Source organism: Podarcis bocagei, assembly GCF_964188305.1.
Source record: "Podarcis bocagei genome assembly, chromosome: 3".
Taxonomy (NCBI): domain Eukaryota; kingdom Metazoa; phylum Chordata; class Lepidosauria; order Squamata; family Lacertidae; genus Podarcis; species Podarcis bocagei.
The window spans coordinates 27,899,698-27,925,272 of record NC_138127.1 but is presented as its reverse complement, the minus strand read 5'-3'; the positions used below and the strand labels follow the sequence as shown (position 1 = coordinate 27,925,272).

The following is a 25,575-nucleotide window of genomic DNA, read 5'->3' as shown; positions in this document are numbered from 1 at the left end:
TAAACGTTCCGAGGCACTGCATAGGTAACTGAAAACACCCACTTCCACCCCACCCATTTTTGTGACGTTTTTAGGTCACTTCTGGGTTTGGCACAATGTGCATATGCGCGGTTGCGCACCTATTGGACTCGTGTGAATGGTGAGTTGCCTGTATGAGGATACTAGCGTTTGCCATTTATTGAAGATCCTATGAAGGATCAAACTGAAAGAAGGTCCACACTGACTTACACAGAAATCTTTAAAACAAAAACAAAAAATCCCACCCTGGGTGGAAACAGCTTTTACTCTCAATAGGCCAGATCTACATTTATGCCAACCATGACAACATAGCTAGAAGTTACAGCAGCATTGAACAAAGACTCTTGCGAGCTCTTTGGCTTGGGTAACATTTTGCAATATGCCCAGCACTCAGGGTGAAGAAAAACAACTTGCTTCTTTTTGTTTTTAATTTTCTAAAAAGTGACGGTATGAAGAACAAATATACATATCAGTTATATACATAAACATAACTCAGTTCAAACACAGTATACATACAAAATACATTAAACCTTATTGTTGAATTTTATGTTCTTTAATGGCCATGCCCATAATAATTTACATTCTGCCCTCTGGGAAGAGTGGAAGCAGCTGAGATTGTCTTTTAAATATTAAGAAATTTATAGAATGCAGAAAAAGTCAAGTTCCCCTGCAGCAAGTGAAAAACTAAAAAATGAAGCACAGAAGTAAAACACATAATCCGGAAATCAAAGAAAGATGTCCTTGGAAAACAATTCCAGCAGAAAACCTCACACGACCTTCAAGCGCTGGAAATACCCTTCCCATTCTAGTTATGTAGTTGGAAACAACGGCGACATCAAGATCACCTATTTAAGAAAAGGAAAAAAGAAACACTAAAGTTCATGTCAGTCAAATCATTGTAGCATCTTAATCACACCCAGTTGGTCAACATTCTGTAACTACGGTGAGTAAATAGTTTGTGGAGCTGTGTTTTCTAGGCAAAGCCACTGTACCAGAAAAGAGATTTTGCATCTTTTTGCCACCTCCTATGATGACCTCCTCCTGGAAGAGTCCTCACAGCCTCTTGTTCCCTAGTATGCATTCCCTGTTGTTAAATATGCAGTGCTTTCTATATGCGATTAAAGCAGTGACATGCTACAGTAAATGCCCGAATCCAAATTGTAACATGCTTAGGGTTTCTGCACAGGATATTAATTGGCTGCTCTTTTGAAATGAAACTCTTCAGGTTTGGTATTCTGTTTTAAAGGCTCGATCTGGAAGGCCCTACCCTCTTTAAATGCTTTTCCTTGCATTGTCACCAATGTCCACGCAGTTGCTCCTACACCAGGCCAGATGACGTGTGAAGGCTTCTATCTATTGTCTTCCTTCTCCCTGCTGACTTAAACAAACCACACAAGCAACACTAGAACTCTAGGGAGGTCTGCATGTGTGATTGGCATGTAAAAAGACTGGCACAGGAGCAAGTGTGGTGACAGCAGTAACCATGCTAGGAAAAGCCTGCGTAAAACTGATCTGACTTCAGATAATTCTTTTGTATGTCCAACACATAAATTCAAGATCAGCTTGAAGGCAAGCAGTAACACACTGAACTTTTGCTTTTAATTATTAGGTGCAATTGTTTTGGAAGTGATTGTGATTGTACTTTTACACCTGTGAAAATTTCCTCATTTTTGTTTCAAACTTAAAAAAATATATATTCTCTTGCTTTTCCCATTCTCTACTTTTGGATGAACTCCAAAACCAACCTGAGTTAAATATTTCCTGTTGCAGCTAGAATAAATAAAGGTTTGCCTAATAGCAGCATTTTCCACACTCATGGGAGAGTGGTCTCCTACAGGGACATTAATTCCAATATACATTCTATGTGCCATATTACCGATTGCCAGGAATAACTTATACATACCGCTACTGTGGTTATTTGAGCTTCCCTTTAGCATGTGGTATCCATCTCCTCCTCCAGCAAGGAAAGAAGGTAGAAGCACTTTGTATGTTTTTTCCAGCTGCAGTGGTTCATAGACTGGTACTCTACACTCTGTGCAAAGAACCTTTAAGCTGACCACTCTGCTTCCCGGACTTTCAGAAAGATCATACACCACCTGTATACCTATCAATGAAGCACAAGTTTGAACAGCATTTTTAGACATCAGCTCTTGCATTCTTTGGCTTGCTTGAAAAAATAATGACGCTGGCTCTTCAGAAGTTCAGAACCAGAATAAACTGATGTGAGCACAACATTTAACCACAGGACAGGACCACACTGCAGTGGCAGAGCAAGGGTAGAGCACATGTACTGCATGCAAAAGATCCTGGGTTCAGCCACTGTGAAATCTTCTGCTATTCCTTAATCTAAAACCTTGGGAGCCATTGGCAAATACTCAGTGCAGATAATACTGTGTTGGGTGAAGCAATGGTCTGTCTGGGTGTTATTCTACTTCCCATGACACACTGGATTCCAAAGCTGAATGAGTTAGTAGCTGGCTTTCCTCCAATGATTCCTCCAGTGATCCCATATCAAGCACACACTATAGCAAAGTAGTACCGGAGGATATTTTGCTTTAAATGCATTTAGTTTCTCCACAAATGAGTGTCTATGTTGTATAAAATTGAAAACTAATCAACAGATCCAGAAAACGGCATTGACATACATAACCACAAAGCATCATTTTTTGTTCACGTCCAATGGACTTTATTCTTCTATATAGGTTTTTTCAAAGTCTCATAAAGTAAAGCTGGTGGCTCACACAAAGGCAGCCAAACACGTATAAAAATATTCTTGTCCTAAATGGTGTGTGTGTGTGTATAGGGTTGTGTCCAATGTTAGTCATACTCAGAGTAGGCCCATTAAAATTCATGGACTTAGGTTAGTCATACTCGTTTCAATGCATCTCCTTCAAGTAAGACTAACATTGGATACAATTCATAAAGTCACAATAATTCCACTGAATTTGTTTATGTGGTCTGTGACCTAAAATCCCTACACATGAAGTAGATTTTAGTTATAAGAATTTTATTTTCATTTATTTCATTTATTAAATTTCTTCATTGCCCTTCATCCAAAGATCACAGGACAGTTTACCATCTAAAAACACAAAAATATAAATACGCCACAAACAGTTTAAAATGCCACAGGTAATTTAATTAGCTAGTATTATTTATTTATATTTATATTAAATGTAAATATAAATTAATATTTATATTTATTGTGGGCCTTTGTGGTGAGTTCTCCCACCTTTTTTCCAGAAAAAAAATCCATGGGGGCAGAAACTAATTGTCAGCCAGTGTAGTTGGGACAGAATTAGCCTTATGTGCTCAACTTGTCTTGCCCTGGTGAGCAACCTGGCCTCTGAACTCTGCACCTGCTGAAGTTTCAAAACCATCTTAAGAGGCAGCTGCATGTATAATGGGTTGTAATAATCTAACCTTGAGGTTACCAGAGCATAGGCTATCCCTGTCCTAATAGGGACACAACTGGGCCACCAGCCAAAGCCGATGCAAGGCACTCTGTGCCACCGAGCCCACCTGAGCCTCAAGCAAGAGCAATGGATCCATAACTACTGCCAAGCTACATACCTGCTGCTTCAGAGGGAGTGGAACCCTACCAAGAGCAAGCCACCTCCCATCCATCTGGTCTAGGGGACCGCCCACTAACAGTGCCCCAGACTGGATTGAGCTTCAGCTTATTGGCTCTCATCCAGTCCATTATTGAGGCAAGAAGTCCTGCTTAGTTTATCTGAATAGTGTCATAAGTACAATGGGGTTTTGTTCTTGTCTTAATATGAGCAGTATAGTAATTGTGGCTCGTGCTTGTTTTTGCTGCTGGTGAGAGGGCATCCATTCTAGAAGCATTTGTGTACTGCTTGCTTGATGAATTGCACCACCCTTGTAAGATAAACCTAACCCTGGGATGATCCCCTGCCTGGTTCCACCACACCTAACCTTGAGAATGGGGCAACGTTCCAGATAAAAGCAGAAGCAGGTAATCCTCTTACAATACTCCTTTGTGAGTATGTGTGGGTTTAGGACCTTGAACAGGCAAAGTAACTTACCTGAGACCTGCAGGAGTTCCCCTGTCCCTTCCCCATGTCTGTAAACGCTATGTTCAAATGCTTCCTTCAGAGTAGAGCCTTTGATCTGCAGCAAATCGAAAGTTCCTCCAAAAGGCAATACGGACAGCAACTCTTCCAAAGTAATAGTTCCTGAATGGGACAGGACATTTCATAAAACAATCGGTTTTGTGTTCTATTTCTCAATTTAGGAGACCATGATATTGTAGATATACCATATTTTTTGCCCCATAGGACGCACCGGCCCATAGGATGCACCAAGTTTTTTTGGGGGGAAATAAAGAAGAAGAAAATTATTTTTCCCCCCCAGGCGCTTGTGGGGCAGGCAGCGGGGAGAAGCGCTCTTCTCCCCACCGCCCGCCTTCAGACCAGGTCCAGGGACAGCGGGAAGACACGCTGCGCCTCCCAGTTGTCCCTGGAGCTTGCGGGGCTGGCAGCGGGGAGAAGCGCTCTTCTCCCTGCCACCCGCCTTCTCCCCACCGTCAGCCTCCAAACCACTTTGGGAGACAGCGGGATGGCGGCGTTCCGCCTCCCTCTGTTCCCCGACCTTGTGGGGCTGGCGCTGGGTCTCTCCTGAAGCCTGCGCACCAACCCCTCTCGCTCTCCAGGCTTCAGCGAAAGCCTGCATTCACCCCATAGGACGCACACACATTTCCCCTTCATTTTTGGAGGGGAAAAAGTGCGTCCTATAGGGCGAAAAATACGGTAAGTGGTAGACAAGAGAAGGGCTGAGTTCAAACCCCTGGTCAGCAGTGGAGCTCACTGACTGCCTTCCAACAAGTCACAATCTTGCAGTCTATCTTACGGCACAAGCTTGTTGCAGGGACTGTAACATGAGAACCTTGCTTATGCCACCCTAAATTCACAGGATAAAGAGTAAGAATATTATAATAAATAAATATGTTTCTGATAGTTCTACCCCCACATTTATCAGAGTCTCCAGGCAGCTTATAGTATAAAATTTAAAACAAAAAGGAACAATTAAGCCATAAAAGCAGCAGAATCCCTTGTAACATGTGGAGAGTCCCCAGGGCAGGGCTACCATGTACAAGCTTATGGCACGGGGATTTTCCAAATGGGAAGGACCCATTTGGTACGGATCATGGTATTCTCCAACTGTTTCACAAGCCTTCGTATGAAAACAATAATCATTAAATTGGTCCCCAGCGTTTCAGCATCCAGAAATGTATATTATATATCTGAATAGGTGTAAGATTGGTTTTAAAAGCATACGCTAGAAAGGTATGTATGTATGTATGTTCAAAGGGGAGGCGAAAGTAAAATCTTTGTCCAAGAAAAGCGTTGTGAGATATAGTAGATAAGCTCTAAAATAAGAATCCCTAAAACTAATTATCTTATTGAGAGAAATGTGGGGTATGAAGAGGAAATTTTAGCAGCATTCCCGTGGGGAAGAAAAAGCCCGAAACCTAGATTTACCATTCTTGCTTTGTTCATCAATGGGCCCCCGTATTCCACCACCATTTATGATGCACATCGAAACATGATTCCATTGCTTATCATCTGGATGTCTCAGGTTATTGTAAACCTAAAACATTTACACACAAGAAAAATTCTATCAGTTTCAGTCTGCGCTTTATCTCAGCTTCAAGAACTTCAGGAAGCCAGCAAAGGAAAACATCTTATAAAGTGATGGCGGAAGGGGGAAACTGGGATATTATCTAGCAACAAATCATTTACTTACACAAATAAAACAACTGTAATTAAAGACTAAAGAACATTCATAGAATACTAAAATTCATTTATATCAATGGACTTGGTATGGAATCAACATAGGATAGAATCCATTATTTATTTGTTTGTTTCATTTCCACCTATCCCTTACTCTTTATCTAAGGAATTCAGGCAATGTACAGGTTCTTCCCTCTCCCTCTTTTACCTGCCCAACAACCCAGTAAAGTAGGCAAGGCTGAGAGATAGTAGCTAGCCCAAAACACCAAGTGAACTTCATTGGGGGGGGGGGTCTGAACCTGGAGCTTCCCGGTCCCAGCCCAACACAGGCTTGTGGAGATGTAATAAGAAAAAATTCAGGTTTTTTCCCACATGTGCTGTTATTCTGGGAAATGCAAGCATGGCATTTCCCCCCCCCCCCCCCGTTGAAAAGTCTGCAGCACTCTTTTTCTGCTGTTGTATTTCTGTTTCACAATTGGGGATAATTTGGTGGGTATGTGCGTCTATAACAGCAAGTAATCTTTGGGGATTTCTCCCTGCTTACAAACTGAATACTAAAGCTGACGTCGTAGTTCTTATAAGGTGCACACAGGCAAATGTATTGTTACACACCACCTCCAATCTCCACAGAAGTGTGAGATTTCAAGGGGGTTCCAAGATGAAGTATGTTGTGGGGAAAGGCTACATATACTGTCTTTAGCTCCCCGGAGGAAATTTAATAACTAAATCATAACAAACTCACATTTGAGCATGACCAGTGGTCAGAGATGATGGGAGCTGTAGTCCAATGGCATATGGAGACTGCAGGTTTCTTATTCCTGGCTGTCCACAGTTTATTGTATTGACTTTTTACACTTCAGTTTTTATAGTGCTTATTTTTTATGATGTGTTTTTACAGTTTACTGATTTTGTATACCTTTTTGGATATTTCTTCAATACAAAGCAGTATATAATGATTTTTAATAAATCAAGAGTGGTGGTTTTAAAAATAATAATTCTGAGGCTGAAGTCCTAAACATAACTTACGTACAGCATTAAAGAAAATGGGATTTACTTCTAAGGATCACTCTGTAAACCTCACAGAATCACTTTTAGTTTTCCAACTAGCCTCTGTAAGAATACAACTGGTATCTTTTTTCCAAGAACAGCATTGGCAGAAATTAAATTGCAATCTGACGCAGGAACGTTAAGTCATTAATGCACTGCATATCAACTGAATGATGCCCTAAACTCATCTGTGGTCAATGTTTAACTAAGTCTACTAATAATTAGCTGTAGAAGGGATATCATTCTCGTCCAAACAAATTAGTGCAATCAATTAAATATGACACCTCTCCTAGTCAACGATTGTTCATGAATCATTAGCCTGTACAAACAAGTCAAGTAATTTTCTGTGGAGAGCCCTTTAGACACTTCCATGACAGGACGGTAATGCCTGGTCAACCTAATTAATTGTGCAAACCTTATATTCAGTTTTTTACGAGGCAACTATGGAAGCCCAGAATTAATCCCCTTTCCCTGGCTGTTTTAGAGGTTACTCAACCAATACAGTAAGGAAGTTTGCACACTTAAAAGGATATCCTGAAGGCCAGTCCACCTACTACTCCAAGATTTAGCTGTTCATATGTGAGTGACTCACAACTGACAGTTCTCCCAGTCCCTTGCCACCACAATCTCTCTCATTCTTTGTAATTTGGTATATTCTGGAGGAAATAGCTCAGTCCAAGAGCTGCTGCACACAAATACCTCTTTACATGGTGACAGTCTCCATCTGTTGTGATTTAAAGCTCTACAAAAATGTGATGTGATGCCAGTACTCGCATATTGATGAATGTGCCATGGGTGTCAGCCCCAAGCAGCAAAATGAACTGCCAATACTTTATAATGGTGAGCAGTGTCACCCAAAAAGACCTCTTTAGATCCTAAGAAAAATTTCCCAGAGGCAAGTCTCGAAGGAAAAAGAAAGACATGCAGAAGTTGAAGTCCAACACCTCTATAAAAGCTTGGGACTTACAGCTTTCAAGCTGTTTCAGGCTTTTGTCACTAGTGAACAATTAGCTAATTCTACAGTTGTGCAATCAGCAGTTTCTGTTCGATAGTTTCAATGTCCACAGGAAGGACTAACAAGACCAAAAGCATAACAATTTCATAGCCAGCTGAACCCCAAGTGAAGATAAGCAACCCTGGCCACAAAACCACATCTTTCATATAAAAGATAAAGGTAAAGAGCCCCTGGATGGTTAAGTCCAGTCAAAGGCAACTATGGGGTTATAGTGCTCATCTCACTTCAGGCCGAGGGAGCCAGTGTTTGTCCACAGACAGCTTTCTGGGTCATGTGGCCAGCATAACTAAACCACTTCTGGTGCAACGGAACACCGTGATGGAAACCAAAGTGTATGGAAACGCCATTTACCTTCCTGCCGCAGCGGTACCTATTTATCTTCTTGCACTGGCATGCTTTTGAACTGCTAGGTTGGCAGGAGCTGGGACAGAGCAACAGGAGCTCACCCCGTCACGGGGATTCGAACCACCAACCTTCCGATCAGCAAGCCCAAGAGGCTCAGACTTTATATGAAACACTTTAGACTTTAAATATCAAATAATGAACCACTTAAATTAACCTGGATTATTATCTTACCACAGCATCGCAAATTAAATTTCCCATGTTGCACTCTTGAAAGCGACATGCTTGACTTGTACCATTTAGATAAACAATCGTTTTTCCTATTTCCCGGGAAGAATAATTTTGTAGTTGAAGATGCATCTTGTCAACTTCTGCTTTCACATCCTCAGCTAAAAAAGAAGTAGGGCATGTTGAAGGTTATTACTGGCCAGGAGACTGATGAGGATGGCATATTTGTTTATCTACAGCACAACATTAGTTCAGGGGTTTTTTTTCAGACTTGCACTCCAGAATACTCCCAGCAAAGTTCCAGCTTGCAATAGTTGGATCCAAAGGAGTCACACAGCCACTAACTTGGGTTTCTTAAAAGCAGCCCTCCCTTATCCTGTGCCGTACAGTATGGCTAACTTCTTTTAGAACCAAGTGGACTTTCAGAAGCAGATGTGATATATCAGAACCAGGTAAAAAAAAAGTCAAAAGTCAAATTCCCACTAGTTGTGTCCAAACCTTTGGATGTGCCTAGAGTAACTCTTTAGAACCAGTCTTAAGTTTGGGGGAATATGCTTCTGGTTTTTTGTTTTTTTAAAAAAACAGTGTGTATGAAATTATATATTTTAAAACAAGATAGTTTATATATAAATATATATTTAATTTATAGTGGGCATATTTCATGTTTCCTGCTTGGCAGGGGGTTGGACTCAATGGCCCTTGTGGTCTCTTCCAACTCTATGATTCTATGATTCTATGATTCTATTCTATATTGTGAGTTCATAGCCATCCCGCATAATTTATTTTAGAAAAGGAAAGAAGGCTAGATCCTGAGTTCTCATAACTGGAGCAATGGTTACCACATACTCCCTGCAGGAGGGAGATGATTTTTCACTCATTTTGCCCGCATGCTCTGAAAAAGCTGCTCTGAAGTGCCGAGAGACCCTCTGGAACAGTATTCAACTTGGCACCAGGGGTGGGGAATACAGGAGGAAGGGAGAATCTGCAAAAATCATTCCTCCTACAACAGGAGACTCCACCATATTTCAGCTCTTTCTACAAAAGGGAGGGAGCTGTTCCGTTTGCGGAAAGACAACTTTGGATCCAACCCAGAGTAAAAGGAGGAGGAGCAATAACACGACACATGACATCTTGCATTTATCTAGTACTTAAATTAGGTAATCATCAATGTTATAAATAGGAGGCCTACAGGAAATAAAATTCTCCTTCCCATACATACCTTCAGGAATACTGCTGTTTAGTAAGATAGGGTTTCCAGACGCTCTAATTACATTTCCTTTGTCGTCAAACACAACGTTCAAATAGCCAAGGTATTTTCCAAAAGCATAAGCTTGAACAACAGGAACGTCACGCCCATCATCTGACTTCACCATAAATGGATATTTACCAGCTGGTATATCATTTGAAGGTGGGGTGCCTGTAAAAGTGGCCAGAGAATGAATGACCTTTTCTCCCTTCCTAGCTTTCAAAGGAAGTCCTGAATACTGATGAGGCAAGCACACCAACTGATAGTGGTATTTAGGGTGCAGAAAGAAACTGCTTGTGTGTGAAAGCAAGAAACATAACATGTTATACAGCATCTAGGCAAGTTGTCAGATCATTCCCTTCTCCCTTCTTTCCCATTTCAACAGTTCATTTGGAGCTTCACTCCGAGACATTCAACAATGTCTGTCTCCTCCTGGGAAGGACAAGAGTGGGTCATCAGGCAGTTCCCCTTTCCTCAGCTCCTACTCAATTCAGCAGCTGATCAAGGGAATCAGAGGCTTCCACTCTGCTCTCCAGCACTAATGGTATTTTGAGAAATATATATATATATATATATATATATCACTTCTATATACAATACACTTGTATTTGGGTGTAATCCCCAGCATTAGTGATTTAGGATCCAAATACACCTAACCTTAATAACACAATTAGCAATCAGGTTGTGCATTTTCAAAATTGCAGCTTTAGCTGTTTTGCAGTTGTTTTATTCTTAGCTAATGTTAGTCACCCTGAAAAGGTAGGGAAGGGAATACATAAATCTTCTTGCACCATGTCACACTTCACATCTTCAGGGGCAAAGAGAAATGAGGATCAGGAAAAGCCTTGATGCACACATGCACTGGACATCCACATGATTCATCCCTTTGACTCTTGGCTTTGGAATATGAGAGCTCAGAGAAAAACATGTTATTCTTTCCTAACAGAAAAATAATAAATGGTGAGATATAAGTCCCAAATGGGAAGGTGAGTTTTTTTCTTTTCAATTACCTCATGTGCACTGTTTGACTGAGATGCTATGTCACTAAACACACACTTCAGCAGAAGTGGGTTTTAAAAAAAAGAAGTTTCATTTTATTTTGCTCCCACATTCCTTTTGCTAAAGGCAGTATGTTTCACTGCAGAACATTATCAGTGATTAAGGCAATAAATATATTTCTGACTGAAAGTGTTACTAGGACATTGATGGGTGCACTGAAAACACTGCCACTAGATTTTATATTCTACACCCAGCATCTCGTTGCCATGAATGATTCTTTCTGAATGCAGGCACTGATCTCTCTACTTGTCTCAGAACTAGACTCCTGGACAGCTCCCAAATTCACTCATTAATAGTGCCAGAAAACGCAACATGTAGATGCTGCTGGTTTCTCAACTTTCAACAGCAACAACAAAATCCATTTCAACAGCAACAACACAATTTGGAACATTTCAATAGGCTAAAGAGCATCTCCACCCCCATCCTTCTACCTGGACACTGAGGTCCAGTACCGAGGGCCTTCTGGCAGTTCCCTCACTGCGAGAAGCCAAGTTACAGGGAACCAGGCAGAGGGCCTTTTTGGTAGTGGCGCCTTCCCTGTGGAACACCCTCCCACCAGATGTCAAAGAGAACAACAACTACCAGGCTTTTAGAAGACATCTGAAGGCAGCCCTGTTTCGGGAAGCTTTTAATGTTTGATGTATTATAGTATTTTAATATTCTTTTGGAAGCCGCCCAGAGTGGCTGGGGAAGCCCAGCCAGATGGGCGGGGTATAAATAAATTATTATTATTATTATTATTATTATTATTATTATTATTATTATTATTAGCCTGTAGAGTCTAAATAGCTCCACCTCCAATTGTGACAAGAGATAAAACTTAATAATGTTCAGGCTTCCTTTTATCTCAGGTTTCATATGCTGTTCAATATTCAAAGTATATATCCTGAGGGATAGCTCAGTCAGCAGAGCTGTGGGTTCAGTCAGGGATGTGGGTTTGAGCCCCACGTTGGGCTAAAGATTCCTGCATTGCAGGGGGTTGGACTAGATGACCCTTGTGGTCCCTTCCAACTCTATGATTCTAATATTCAGAGGTTTGTCAGCAAAGTATAACAGTATCAGTCACAAGCACAATGCTGCATGTTCCAAACTGGGAAATTAATGTGAAGGCTAGGCTTGGTGCACTTATCAAAATGTTAGGTATGCTTTTTGGATGTGTCTACTCAGGTATGTTCTTTCTATGTCAAGTAATGTATTAGTGAACTCATCTTCTTCCTTTAAAAAAAGGCTTCAATGCTTCTACCCAAGCTTCTAAGAATAAGCTCTCTACCTTTTCTTTATAAAGTGCCTTTATAATTCTACAGAAGTTTTCAATCCCTACAATGCATTATGAACGATCTGTAAACGGTGTGTGTGAGAATGAATGTTTAGCTTAGTAAAGAGTGCTCAGACCAGGAAGGAGGCAACACGCAATGTTAATTTCATCAGAAAGTCTGGTATGTAAAACTAAAAAAAAGACACACTTCAGAGTTTGAGGTATCTCATTTCCTATTGATAAACAACAGCACAGCACCCGGCTACACCCTTATAACTAAAGTAAGTGTGACTTCTGCCCGGAAAAAGACCCCCAAATCAGCACTGGTGTTACTAGACTAATGTCAGTCTGTAGTCAGAGTAACAAAAGTGTATGATACAGAGTGGCTTGAGAAACATAGAGCTGAGAAACCCTCATAGCTGGGAAAAAGTATATGAGATCCTGGGTGAAAGACATAACTTTTGCCAGCTATATGTGTGTGAAGTCTATCTACATCCACCTGAAGCAGCATGACTCATCTGATCACAACACCCTGCCTGACCTCAATGCTTCCTCTTCAGCACTCTGAACTCCTAGACTGCCAACCTAGCACTAAGAATACCCATCTCTGTAACTACACCTCTTGCAGTGCAGGGGTGGGGCGAGAGAGACAGAGAGACTGTACCTGCAAGCTATTTTGTTTTCTGAACTGTTTTCACTAAATGCGGTTTTACTAGTTTTTGAGGTTGGGCTCTGCACACACCAGTTTATATAGTGAAGAATGCAAAGGAGTGGGAATGCATGCACCCATAGTTATTGAATACGCATGTACACTAAAACATTAAAGTAGCAGGACAAAGGCATTAGCATTGCCCATGCTAAGGACAACTAGGAAATCAAAATGTTTTCAATTTGGCCCAGCTAAAGGCAAACAGAACATCCAGGGAATCAAAGTCTATCCCTGCTAGACATAGAAAGAGGACCAAGGAAGGAAATAGATTTCTATGCTCACGTTTAGGCAAAAGGGAAGCCACTGGGATGAGATTCTTGCCCATTTCAGCAAAATAAAAATAAATCAAAAGATTGGGAAGAAATTCTAAATAGGAATCAGAGCAAACTATGTTCAAAAGAAAACCCAAAGCTTCACTCAGCTCCATCAACTTTGCCTTTTATAGTCAAATCCTCCCTACAAGATTGTGGAAGTTCAAGGGGGGGGGAGTATTATAAAAAGCTGAAGACTCTCATTAGCGAATAAATTCCAAAGCGTGGCTATTGTGGGGGAAACTATAGGTTAAAAGTTTCACTCCCAATCAGATATACAATAATCTGTGAACACTTGGCAAGCATTCAGCAGACCAGGTTCTGAAAGCCAGAAGCTTTATAGGTATATCTGAAAAAAGCAAAGTGTTTGTGCCATCTGTACATGACCAATGTTATAATTAGCATAGAGCGAATAGTGGGAAACGGAATGTTGTTTTTTTCTGAACACATCCTGGAAAAGTTTCCAATTTCTGAGCCAATTTTGAATATTGCTGAGGTGAGTTATCCCACCACTATTTCTGAAAGGTTTTAAAAACAAACCACCATTTCAGAGGAACATTTCACACACAGGAAAGTTTACCCTGATCTAGTATGAGGGAGGCTGGAGAAATCACTGAACAATCCTGGAGGAAGGTGTAAGACGGGAGAGAGTGAGTGAGACAAAGTTCATATTTATTCTGGACCAAGGGCAGGAAAGACACATAGACACAAGCAGAAACAGGAGAGGACAGAGACATGATTCATTTGTCTACAGCTATGCAAGCCACTGGAAAAAGGCCCAGCATCCTTAGTGCTTAGCAGCAAACCAAAAGCCAACCACTTCCTGAGGAGAAAATGAAACTCTGATGAATGAATAAAAGACTGAAAGCTATGACCAAGGTAAATTTAAGATGTTGAAAAAAGAAACACGTAAAAACTGAACAAGAAGTGTCACTGAACCTACAAGAAGTGTTGCTGATATTTCATTGATCTTTTATGCTTCTCAAATAACAGCACAATTCTATTAATGTCTGCTTAGAAGACCTAGTCAGTTCATTGGGTATCTTACCCCCATTGTGTACATGATGCCTTCTAGATGCTGATAGACTACAAGTCCCTTCATTCATGGCCATTGGACATGCTAGCTGAGGCTATAGAGAGTTAAGATTCCTATAGCAGGGGTCCTCAAACTACAGTCCACGGGCCAAATCTGGCCCACCAGGGTCCTGAACCCGGCCTGTCTGGCAATTGCAGAACCCATAGCACTCCTCCTTCCTGTTGCCCAGATGGCTACAGCCAACGTGAGCTTCCTTCCCTCCTTCCCTCCGAACCACTACTACTGCAAGCAGCTGGGTCCAATCCTTTCCGGCTTCTCCTCAGACCACACTCTCCAGCCCCATCCCACTTGACTGCTCATCAATCCCATTGCAATCCCAGGTGCGCGTGTGCATGGGCACACCAGGGAGGGGTGTGTGTGCATGAGAGAGAGAGAGAGACTGCTGGCACTTGTGGCAGCTCCCTCAAACCACTGGGAAGGGACCGCCGGTTCGGCGGCAGCCTCTGTGGCAGTGACCATAATCCCCCCCTCCCGCCTGGCTTCTCCTTCTCCACACACACACACACACACACACACCACCTCCTCCTCCTCCTCTTCAGTTGCCAGGTGAAGCAGGTCCAAAGGGGGCGGGACTGGCCCATGGACCAGCCAGGCCTGGAGCCAAGCCCAGAGGAGCCGGCTCCGAGGAAGGCCTGTGGAAATGCAGGCATAGCGCGAAGGCGCAGCGGCTATCGCCAGCGCTGCAGCCGGGTCCGGGGCACCGGGTCTCTCGCTGGAGGGCACTGAGGGAGGAGCAGCCAGATGCTGCCGCCACCGCCCAGAGCCTGAGGCCGCACCTCTTTCCTTTCCTCCCTCTTATTTGGTCACCCTCCTTTCTCTCTCTCTCTCTCTCTCTCTCTCTCTCTCTCTCTCTCATATTGAAATACTTATAAGTTTATGTTGATTTAAAACGTTCATTTTAAATATTGTACAGTGGTACCCCGCAAGACGAACGCCTCACGAGACGAAAAACTCGCAAAACGAAAGGTTTTTTCGTTTTCGAGTTGCCTCGCAAGACGAATTTCCCTATGGGCTTGCTTCGCAAGACGAAGCTTGCCCCGGGGACAGCGGGTCTTCTCTTTTGAAGCAAGGGGCTGCAGGGAGATCGCTATCTCCCCGCAGCCCCTTGCTTCAAAAGAGGTCCAGGGGCAGCGGGAAGCTAAGCGCTTCTTCCCTGCTGCCCCCCGACGTCTTTTGCAGCAAGGGGCTGCAGGGAGATCACTATCTCCCTGCAGCCCCTTGCTGCAAAAGACGTCCGGGGGAAGCGGGGAAGAAGCCGCTTCCCCCGGACGTCTTTTGCAGGGTTGCCGGCATGCCGAAGCCTGCGCGCGCTGACATCAGCGCCGCGAAGCCTGGGAGGCTGGGAGGCGCAGGCTTCGGCATGGCGGCAACCCTCCGCCAGCAGCGGCAGCGCTGCCGCTGCTGGCGGAGAGGTCCGCGAAGCCTGGGAGCGCTGATGTCAGCGCGCGCAGGCTTCGGCATGGCGGCAACCCTCCGCCAGCAGCGGCAGCGCTGCCGCTGCTGGCGGAGAGGTCCGCGAAGCCTGGGAGCGCTGATGTCAGCGCGCGCAGGCTTCGGCATGCCGGCAACCCTCCGCCAGCAGTGGCAGCGCTGCCGCTGCTGGCGGAGAGGTCCGCGAAGCCTTGGCCGGACAGCTTTTGAAGGCAGGCGGGGGGGGGGGAGCAAAGACTTTCGCCCCCGCCAGCCTTCAGAAGAGGAAGGCTGGCGGGGGGCAAAAGTCTTTGTCCCCCCTGCCTGCCTTCCCAGGGGCTTTTAAATCGCCCCGGACAGCAGAGAAGTCCTCCGCTGTCCCGGGGTTTTTTAAAATGCTGGGGGTGGGAAGAAAAGCCCTTGTCGTCCCCCCCCAGCCTTCAGAAGAGGTCCGGGGACAGACTGTCCCCGGACCTGGTCTGAAGGCGGTTTCCCTAGGAACGCATTAATTGATTTTCAATGCATTCCTATGGGAAACCGTGCATCGCAAGACGAAAAAACCGCAAGACGAAGAGAATTGCGGAACGAATTAATTTCGTCTTGCGAGGCACCACTGTATTGTTTTTCCTGTTTTTTGTGCACTACAAATAAAATATGTGCTGTGTGCACAGGAATTTGTTCGTATTTTTTTCAAACTATAGTCCGGCCCCCAACAGTGTCTGAGGGACAGTGAACTGGCCCCCTGTTTAAAAAGTTTGAGGAACCCCGCCTATAGCATCTGAAGGGCACTAGGTTAGGAAAGGCTGATGAAGGACATCAGGAGAAAAAAAACCTCTACACTAGACTAGTTTCAAGGTTTAATCTTATACTTTCAAATGTTCAGTTCCCACAACAGTTTCTTCCAAACATGCCTAGCTGTACCACAATGACGAGCACAAAGAATTAAATATTTAGCACCCTGTTATAACTGCTGAGACATAGCTACAATAATTAGCTACAAGCATAGCTACAATAATAAGTACTAACCAATCAGAATCCCCTCTTTTTGCCAAGGAAATGACATACCTGTATAAAGAAAGGTGTTTGTATGTCCCCCAACTACAACATCCACACCTCTCACTTTTTGAGCAATGTTTTTGTCCACAGTAAAACCAGAGTGACCGAGTGCAATGATTTTGTTGACTCCTAAAGTTATAAGTTTGTCCACTTGTGGCTGTAATGCTGTAACTTCATCTTCAAATGTTAAATCCGGCCCTAAAAATCCAGAAAAAAAATGCATTAATGTTTTGTGTTTTATTTTATTCTCACAAAATGATTTGCCAAAGCACATGAACAAATATATTATACATATATAACGTATATACTATACATAACATTCTCTCTTGGTTTAACAAGTTCCTTTCAAGTACAGTGGTACCTCAGGTTACATACGCTTCAGGTTACATACGCTTCAGGTTACACACTTCGCTAACCCAGAAACAGTGCTTCAAGTTAAGAACTTTGCTTCAGGATAAGAACAGAAATTGTGCTCCGGTGGCGCGGCAGCAGCAGGAGGCCCCATTAGCTAAAGTAGTGCTTCAGGTTAAGAACAGACCTCCAGAACGAATTAAGTACTTAACCTGAGGTACCACTGTAATGGAAGTTACACTGAAACATTGCTAATTTGCTAGCGCCTTAGTTCTGTGGATCCCTCATATGACAGGAAATCATTTGGTTGCTTTAGCAGAAAGTGGATGGTATTCAAATAAAATCATTGTGCAAGCAGAACAACTTCCACTTGTGCAAGGGGAAATCTCCCCAAGGTCCTGACAAGAGAAGATTGGAAACAGAAGTTAATGGACTACACAGAAATGGCGAAACTTACCGGGAGAATAAGAAATCAAGGAAACAATTCTTTTTAGACAGGAATGGAAATGGTTTTTTGAGTGTTTACAAACAAACTGTAAACAGATTAAGACATTGGCAGGATTACTGTAAATACCTGCTCTCTCTCTCTCGCTCTCTCTCTATATAAGGGATATATACGGGAATAGATACATAAAAGAATATGTTGAGATAATTTGGGGTATGCAGGAAGATGAAAAGAAAGGTAAAGAACCACAGAAAGAGGGGGAAGGGAGCCGGAGTTTAAAATGCTAAAATTATGATTGGATAATTGTTGTCATATATATAAATGAAACTTATAATTTAAAACTTTTTTTAAAAAAGGGGGGGACATCTCCTCGCCCCCCAGCACACACTGTACACTCTCCCCAAACCAGCTCTGGAGGGTAGGGGTAATATCAATTAAAACATTATGCAGCAAGCTATCCCCACAAAAATAATGCTAATAAGAAGATCCAATCTACCCTAGCCTCCAGTGTTCCAGACACCTTCAGAAACAAGAAGACTGTAAATAATGTGCCAACGTCAGAGTAGAATCAGGAAACCATATTCCCATTATTAACTTTGGAACTATTAGCAGGCTCTTTATGTTCCCATTATTAATTTTGGAACTATTAGCAGGCTCTTTATGTTCCCATTATTAGTCAGTACTAGAACAGCTACAGAACGTATTCATTCACCAAAGCATTTATGTAGCAGTTTGCTAACATGCAGTCAATCAGCAATTCCTTACTCCTGGATATGAAATAGCAGTGGATATCAGCTATTGGACATGAATGAAGAACACGTGTCTAAACAAAAATGGCTGCTCTCATTTCGGCCCCGGGTTTGTATGACACTGAGCAATAGCTTAGGCTTTGTTCCATGCTCTCACAATAATAATGGAAATGATACACGAAAGGATTCCCAGAAAAGCAAAAGGCTGAGCTGCATGGAACACCATCTGGTAGCTAGTAAAGCCAACAGCCGTTTGTTCTGGGCTCTGGAGTAAAGAGTAGCATTTCCTTTTAGCTCAGAGCAAATGCAGCTTTCTTGGCCTGATGATTTTGCATTTGTACAGCCTATATATCTATATCCTTTTGAAATTCATGCAAATGTCTTAAGTTGCTTGGACAAGGTGATTTCACAATTCTTCCCTAAGGAGGAAAGGGAGAGGTTACAAAATGCCCCAGGTCTTTCACCAGAGGACAGATGTGTTTTTTTTGAAATACACATGAACAGTACAGGAAACCTAAAGATATGAATCTGAGCTAATGACTCCTGGTAGAAATTTTGGTCTAACTAATTAACCATTAAATAACCATTGGGCAGGTTTCAAATAACGAGTCCTGTTCTCTTTTGCAATGGATCTTCCTTCCCCTCCCCTCTCCTCCCCACCCACCCACTATAACTAGCTGGGGTGTGTCAAGAGAACCCCTGGAACAGCATACATCTGGCAAGCCAAAATACCACAGATTCCAGCGTATTAGGCGACTGGGCGTATAAGACGAAATTGCTGTTCAATTTTAGAGTTGTAGGGTTTGAGCGTCACCAGGGGCAGAGCGCACACCGCTCCGCTGCCTCTGCCGTTGCAGCAGCAGCAGCCTGAGGCGAGGCGTTTGGCGGGTGGGTGGGTGAGCGCTGCACTCGGAAGGACTTTCCGCGGCCCCTTCTGTGGAGATGGAGGAGGAGTGATGGCAGAAGGGGCGCCTCTGCTCACTGGCTTCCTCTCCTCCTCCCTAAGCGTATACCCGGCGTATAAGATGACCCCCGACTTTTGGGGTGATTTTCCAGGGATAAAAAGTCATCTTGTACGCCAGAACATACGGTACATGTCTTAATGACTGCCTTAGCACAATGTTGAATTCCTCTCATAATCTTTGAGACCTGTCCAGATGCCTGTGACTGAATGACACATTAAGCTGATAATTAAACAAAGATCTAAATAGATGAAAACCGTGTATGTGTGTATATATATGTGGGGGGGGGGAGAGGTTCTTTCATCTGATTCCACTATAGTCACACATATCTGGTGCTCACTTTTTATCTTACTTTGAGCACCATTTAATATAATTGCTACAGGAAGAAGAAATAAAATAGGATGGGAGTCACATGATTCAAAATAAATATATTTATTTGCATAATTTTTACATAAGCATTAAAAGAAAGAATACCTGGATTTGAAAGGACAGGTGTCTCCTTCGAGGTATAGCCAACAATTCCCACTTTTTCTGAACCAACTTCCAGAATTTTGTAAGGAAGGAAATATCCTGTGATGTTGCTTGCTAGTTTCTTGTTTGCTTTAATGTTTGCACTTACAACAGGAAACTTAACATTTTTCAGCAGTGGATCCAATAATCCATTCACACCATTGTCAAATTCATGGTTCCCGATTGTCTGCACAACATAAAAGAAAAGAAAAATAGAATCTCCTAGTGACAAGAAGTTCCCGCAATCATGAAAAGCAAAGTACAGCATAAGGACATATTTTAAAATCTACACTGTGATCCATCCAGTTCTAACACGTGAACAGTATGCTATATCCAAATAGTATCTTTTCAAACTCTCTTACATCTATTTCAGTTCAGGTACTAATATTTGGAGGTGCGTCAACACAGTTCTTCAGTCTCTGAAACGCTAAGAATTAAAAACCTGTGGCCCTCTAAATATTGTTGTACTTCCACTCCCAAAACCCCCAGCCGGTGTGACCAATGGTCAAGCCTGATGGAAGTTGGAGTCCAGCAATATCTGGAGGTGAATAAGTCCCTCAGCCCCATTTTCAAACAAGAACAGTGTCAGCATCCTCTCCAATTGTCACAATGGACTAGATTTGGAATTTTGAGCCAATGAGTAATTGTATTTAAGAATTTAAAATATTTGGAATTTCAGTGGCCCTCAATAATTTCCTTAGAATGCTTAAATTTCTTTATCTTTTTGCAAGGTTGAAATCAAGGCTCTCCCATAACCATCTTTAACCAGACTGCTCACCAAAGGAACATATTTGGGTGTAGCAGTTGCCTGACTTCAGTTTCAACTATAGGGTGAGTCTTTTAAAAGACGCCCCGTGGAACATGTGTACTCTGTACCCACGGGGCCTCTTTTAAAGGACTCACCCTGTATAACTGTAAAAAGCACTTCAAGATGACAGTGCTTGCTGAAGGAAAAGAAAGGGACTTTTATCCTGCTGTCTTTATCCTTCTACCCTCTTCTTGGTTTAATTTTGAAGACCAGTAAGCAACTGAATGATCTTGCACCCATTTTTTTTCCTGAGCCAAAGATCAATCTGACCAATCAACACTGCACAGCATGACAAAATATGTACTTACTCACCATGCCTTCAGCAGAAAAGATTTGGAAATGTAAATTACACTGCAAATATATCCCTGTAATTTATTGCTCTCTTTTTTAAGCCATGGTGTAACAAGCTACTCTGAAGAGCCAATATTTCCAAGCAGCTTCCTTCTACACTTTCCAGGGCAAATCGTTTCTCTGATTTCCACCCTTTTAGGCAATGACAAGGATTCTTGAAATATGAAACATACCGTTCAGGCAATGCCTGGTCTTGCATCCCTGCCCCTTCTGTGCTTAGGGCAGGATACAATGTTATAAACATGATACTGTATTCTACATGTAGTGTTATTAAGTTGGACTGACATGGTAGGCAGATAAACATATTTACACACCTAACCGCAATATGGCTCAATAATACTTTCAGAGATGTTTGTGTCTGTTTACAGTAGGCACATTCATCTATTGTGGTCTGCATGGACGGCACCAGATAACGCATTGTACTATGTTGCAGTGTGCTGAAGTCATGTTTACCTTCTTTTGTCCACAACAAGTGCAGTGCAGACCAAACAGAGCTGCCCACACTGTGATTTGAATGTGGAAACAAACAACTTGAAGCTACTTAAAATGCCAAGAACAAGACCTAGAATGGATTTAAAATATATGATACTTCACATGCTTAAAATAGAATGAAAGCTTGAGCAAAACAACTCAGCACTGATTACAAGCCTGATTTGACGTATTTGTCCAGACGTATTTGATCACCCAACGTTATGTGTTCCCAATAAAAGCAGATAAAATCTGTATATTATAAAAGTAGCATCTAAGCAAATAGTGAAATTTTCAGCAATGAAGTATTTAGAATCTGGCTTGTGCACATTCCAGAATTTTCTGTATTCTTTGAGACTGAAACAAACATCTGCTTTTACTTTGCACATATAATTGAGAGCAGGACTCTTTCAATCTTGTACATTTCATTTCTTTTTACAGATTATTTCAAAATAGTTCCCACTATGCTTAAACAGATTTCACCAAAGAAAATTTGGGGATCCCAAACCACACCCCGTGTATCTTTATGCAATAGTTTTTTTGTCATTTATCCAAAAACCAAAAATAGTAGTGCCAAGCAAAGATGGGACTGGCTTTAACTTGGCCCCCAAAATCTCCACCCTAACCCTGTGCTGCTTAGGAGAGGGAACGAGGTATGGCATAATAATCTCAAATCCGATGGCTCTGCTGTGGCATGCCAGCCAACGCTTGGATAAAAGGAGGACAAGATGTTCCCTTGCCCAGACACTGCAAGTTATATATCTACGTCTCCTGTTGTTCTCTCATCTCACAAAAACAGATTAAAAGACCTTCTCTTCCAAGAGATTTTCATATTGATCGGAATGAAAGTATGTACTGCAATTCACACCACAGAATGAGAAGAAGAGATGAGTCCAGTATCCATCCCAGCCTTCTCTCACACATTTTCTTTCTTTTCTTTCTTATATTCCCATTCACTTAAGTTTAGTGCCAAGTGCTTAACTCCTTGTTGCCACACTGCCTGCAGAGGTTTGATGAGTGGAACAGATGTGAGTAGGCTGTTGTCACAAAGCAAAATAGCCACCTTTCTAGATTCAGTGACACATTTAAGAGTGTGTGTTTTTCTAGAGGCCAGAATAACGGCAAATGCTTTTCCTATGCACAACCGGCAGAAGTGTTTCCTGGAAGTATATATCCCGAGGATACAAGGGGCAACAATCATTTAATATAATCACGTTAAGATAGGATACCATGACAATTACACTGGACAAAGCTTGCAAGTTATGGAAGAAGCAGGCAGTACAGTTGTTAACAGCACTGGATTTTGGGATAGTATTAAGTGTTGGTTCACTATCTATTTCTTCATCATCCCAACAGTCTTCCCATGTGGGATTATGTTTTCTACGTCCATCTTTGGTCTTGCACTGTTTTGTCTTATTAATAGCCGCTGCTAGGAATAATTCAATGTGAGTAATGTGACGCACACTGGGGCAAAAGAATTCTAATTTCACATATATGCTCATGGGACCTGTACTGGTGGTAACTGATCTGGAACTAGACCTTATATACCTTGACAGAGGTATATGAAATTATGCAAGGTATGGGGAAAGTGAAGTGGGAGAGGGGTTCTCTCTCTCTCTCTCATACTGCTAGAGCTTATAGCCATCAATCGAAACTGAATTGCTGGAAGAATCAGGGCAGTCAAAACAAAGCTCTTCTTCTGTCAATGCATAGTGCCTTCTGTGGGACTATCAGATTTTACTCTCACGAGATGTAGTGATGCCACACGAGATGTAGCTTGGATAGCTGTGAAAGAGGATTAGACAAATTCATGGAGGACAAGGCTATCTGTGGCTGCTAACCATGATAGCTATGTTCTACAACCACATTTGGAGGCAGTATGCCTCTGAATACCAGTTGCTGAGAAGAGAATTGCTGCCCTCAGGTCCTACTTAAGAGGCTTCCCATAGGTAAGTTGGTGAGTAGAGGATGCCAGATGGCCTTTAGCCTGCTAAAGATGGGCTCTTGCCAGGACATCCCTAGTGTGTATGTACAGCATAGAATAAGGCACATTTGCCACGGAAAATGGCGGACGTATTCCTGAGGTATCCCCAAGGAATTTCCAATATGTGTTATTCTATCCCTCCAAATACTCTACCTCTAAATGCCTTGAGGCTCCATAACAATTAATCAATCAAAATGTATTTATATCTTCTCTCAATAAAATATCATCAAGAGCGCTTCAACATAAAATTAAATTATTACCAAGGCTGCTTCAACAAAGAATTAAAACAGCATATCTAAATCACATTGGTATCTTCTAATCTAAGACCACTAAGCAGCAGTCTAAAAAAACATTTAAAAAACAACACAACCCTGGAAATATAAAAGCATTTTAATTTTGTGGCTAAAAGTTATTAAATTTGTAATCAGGTGAATTCATAAAGAGAAAGGACACTTCACTCCTGGAGTACCCTGATCAAAATAATCCTATATCTGGCTGCTACCAACTTAAGTTCACAGGTCAGGCCTCAAATAATGGTTTTAATATTAGAGCAAGGCATATAGCAGTATAGTAGATGGTATTCCAAATGCCATGGTTCCAGACTTACAGCTTTAAAGGTTAAAAATCTGCAGCACTTGGAATCAGCGGTGCAGCTAGGTATTTTAGACTCTGAACTTAATGTCCAAAGTCTAAAATGGCATTTCAGGGGCTCCTGCTGTTTAGATGGGAATGTGTATTACTTCACTTACTTCAGTGTGTGGTAAGCCAGCCCTGCTGCATTTGAAGGCCCTCCTGCTCACTCTTCTGAGTGGGGGACCCTTGATGTCTGCCCCAAAGTCCTGATCTGATGGCACTATCACTTTTATTTCTGCTCAGCAACAGTCTGGAAGCCAGTGGAGTTTGCTAAGTAGTGCCGAGATAGGTTCATTTTTGGATATACAAATTAACAGCTTCACATATGTATTCTGGGCTTGTTATTAACACATCCAAGTCTTCAGAGGCAGTTCCATGTAACCGACAGCAGTAGCTGGATCTGATCAAAGGTGCAACTACTCCAGCACTTTCTTTCCAACAGCAGGCCTGCAGCTCCTCTGCACCCAGAGATTAGGCTAAATGATGGGAGTGCTCCATTTTTTTCTTACATGGAGGTAAGAGAATAGGCACCAGGTTGTGCTTCTCTGGAGCATCTCCTCCAAAATCCCAACCTCTTCTAGAGGAGCTTCTCAGTGCTGAGTCTCACATCTTCTGGTTGTGGCTGGCTGCTGGCCTTCTCCACTACTTAAGAAGAAAGGATTCCTCCCTTCAAGGTGTCCAGCTGATCTCTTATGGTCCACAGCTTAATTTTATTATCATTTACATGGTGCAGGTAGTGTTTACAGGATTTGAAGCGCTCAGTGTTTGGAAAAGTTGCCTCAAAGTAAAGCTGACCAAATAGAATCAAGGCGGAAAGTGGAAAAGGGAGATCACTGTTGTTGTTGGTTAGTATCCAACCCCTGGAACCTTGAAAAAAATGGTTCAGACTCTTGCTTTTTGCTACCCTAAATAGAAGAGCGTCATTACCTCAGCCTTGAACCTGTGGCCTGCCAATCAACCACCTGAGGGGAGCCCGAGTCCCTTCAGCTATGAAGGGAAAGAAAGAAAACTGTCCTTTTCTCATGCCTGCTCAGAACTTTCTTATGGCCTCCCTTCATACTGGAGCACGTCCAGTTGGGAGGACCCAATGGCGCCACAGAAAGTTTTTTTTTGGGGGGGAGCGTGCCAAACCCTCGCGCCCCACCTGACGGGTTTGCCCCCCTCTCTCGCCGCCCCCCCCCCCGCTTACCATTGCGTCATAGCCGAGGAGGTTCATGAAGCGCACCACCTCCTGCCCTTTGAAGAAGCTGAACCACACGGTGCCCTGGTACTGGTCGCCGGCGTCGAGGAGCAGCACGTTGCGCTGCGCGGCGCGGAGCCGGCGGATCTCGGTGGCGCGTCGCGCGACGCCTCCGTAGCAGTCCTGCCCGACGCATTTGCCCGAGTCGCGGCTGGTCTGCTCCACGCGGGCGTGGACGTCGTTGGTGTGCAGGATGGTGAGCTCGAAGGCGCCGGCCGAGCAGGCGCAAAGCGCGCCCAGCAGCAGCGCGCCCAGGCTCCGCGCGCAACTCTGCCCCGCGCGCCGCCGCCGCTGCCCGAGGCTCTCCATGAGGGAAGGCAGCGCGCGCTCCTTGCCCCTCGGCGCACAGACTGGCACTGGGGAGCGCAGCTGCCGGCAGAGGCGCTTGAGGCGCAGCCCGGCGGGGCGGGGAGGAGCTGGAGGGCCGCCTCCGGCGCGCCGCCGTCCGACTCCCCCTCCAATCAGGACTAACCCCCCGCCGCGAGTTTCGCGGGTGCTGCCTGCCTGGGAAGGTCTGGCTGGCTCCTTT

At 43.1% G+C, this 25,575-nt stretch overlaps 1 protein-coding gene across 1 annotated transcript; it reads right to left on the bottom strand.

Annotated features, from left to right (window-relative positions):
- Positions 1-432: 432 nt before the first annotated feature.
- On the bottom strand, positions 433-25,355 carry NT5E (5'-nucleotidase ecto; the record flags this gene model as incomplete). The annotated part of the gene is made up of 9 exons (XM_081187365.1): positions 433-863; positions 1,922-2,122; positions 4,065-4,214; positions 5,520-5,628; positions 8,410-8,564; positions 9,623-9,820; positions 16,555-16,743; positions 19,527-19,749; positions 24,996-25,355. The coding sequence occupies 9 exons, from the start codon at positions 25,353-25,355 to the stop codon at positions 703-705; spliced, it is 1,746 nt and encodes a 581-aa protein (XP_081043491.1). The 3' UTR covers positions 433-702.
- Between the last annotated feature and the right edge of the window lie 220 nt (positions 25,356-25,575).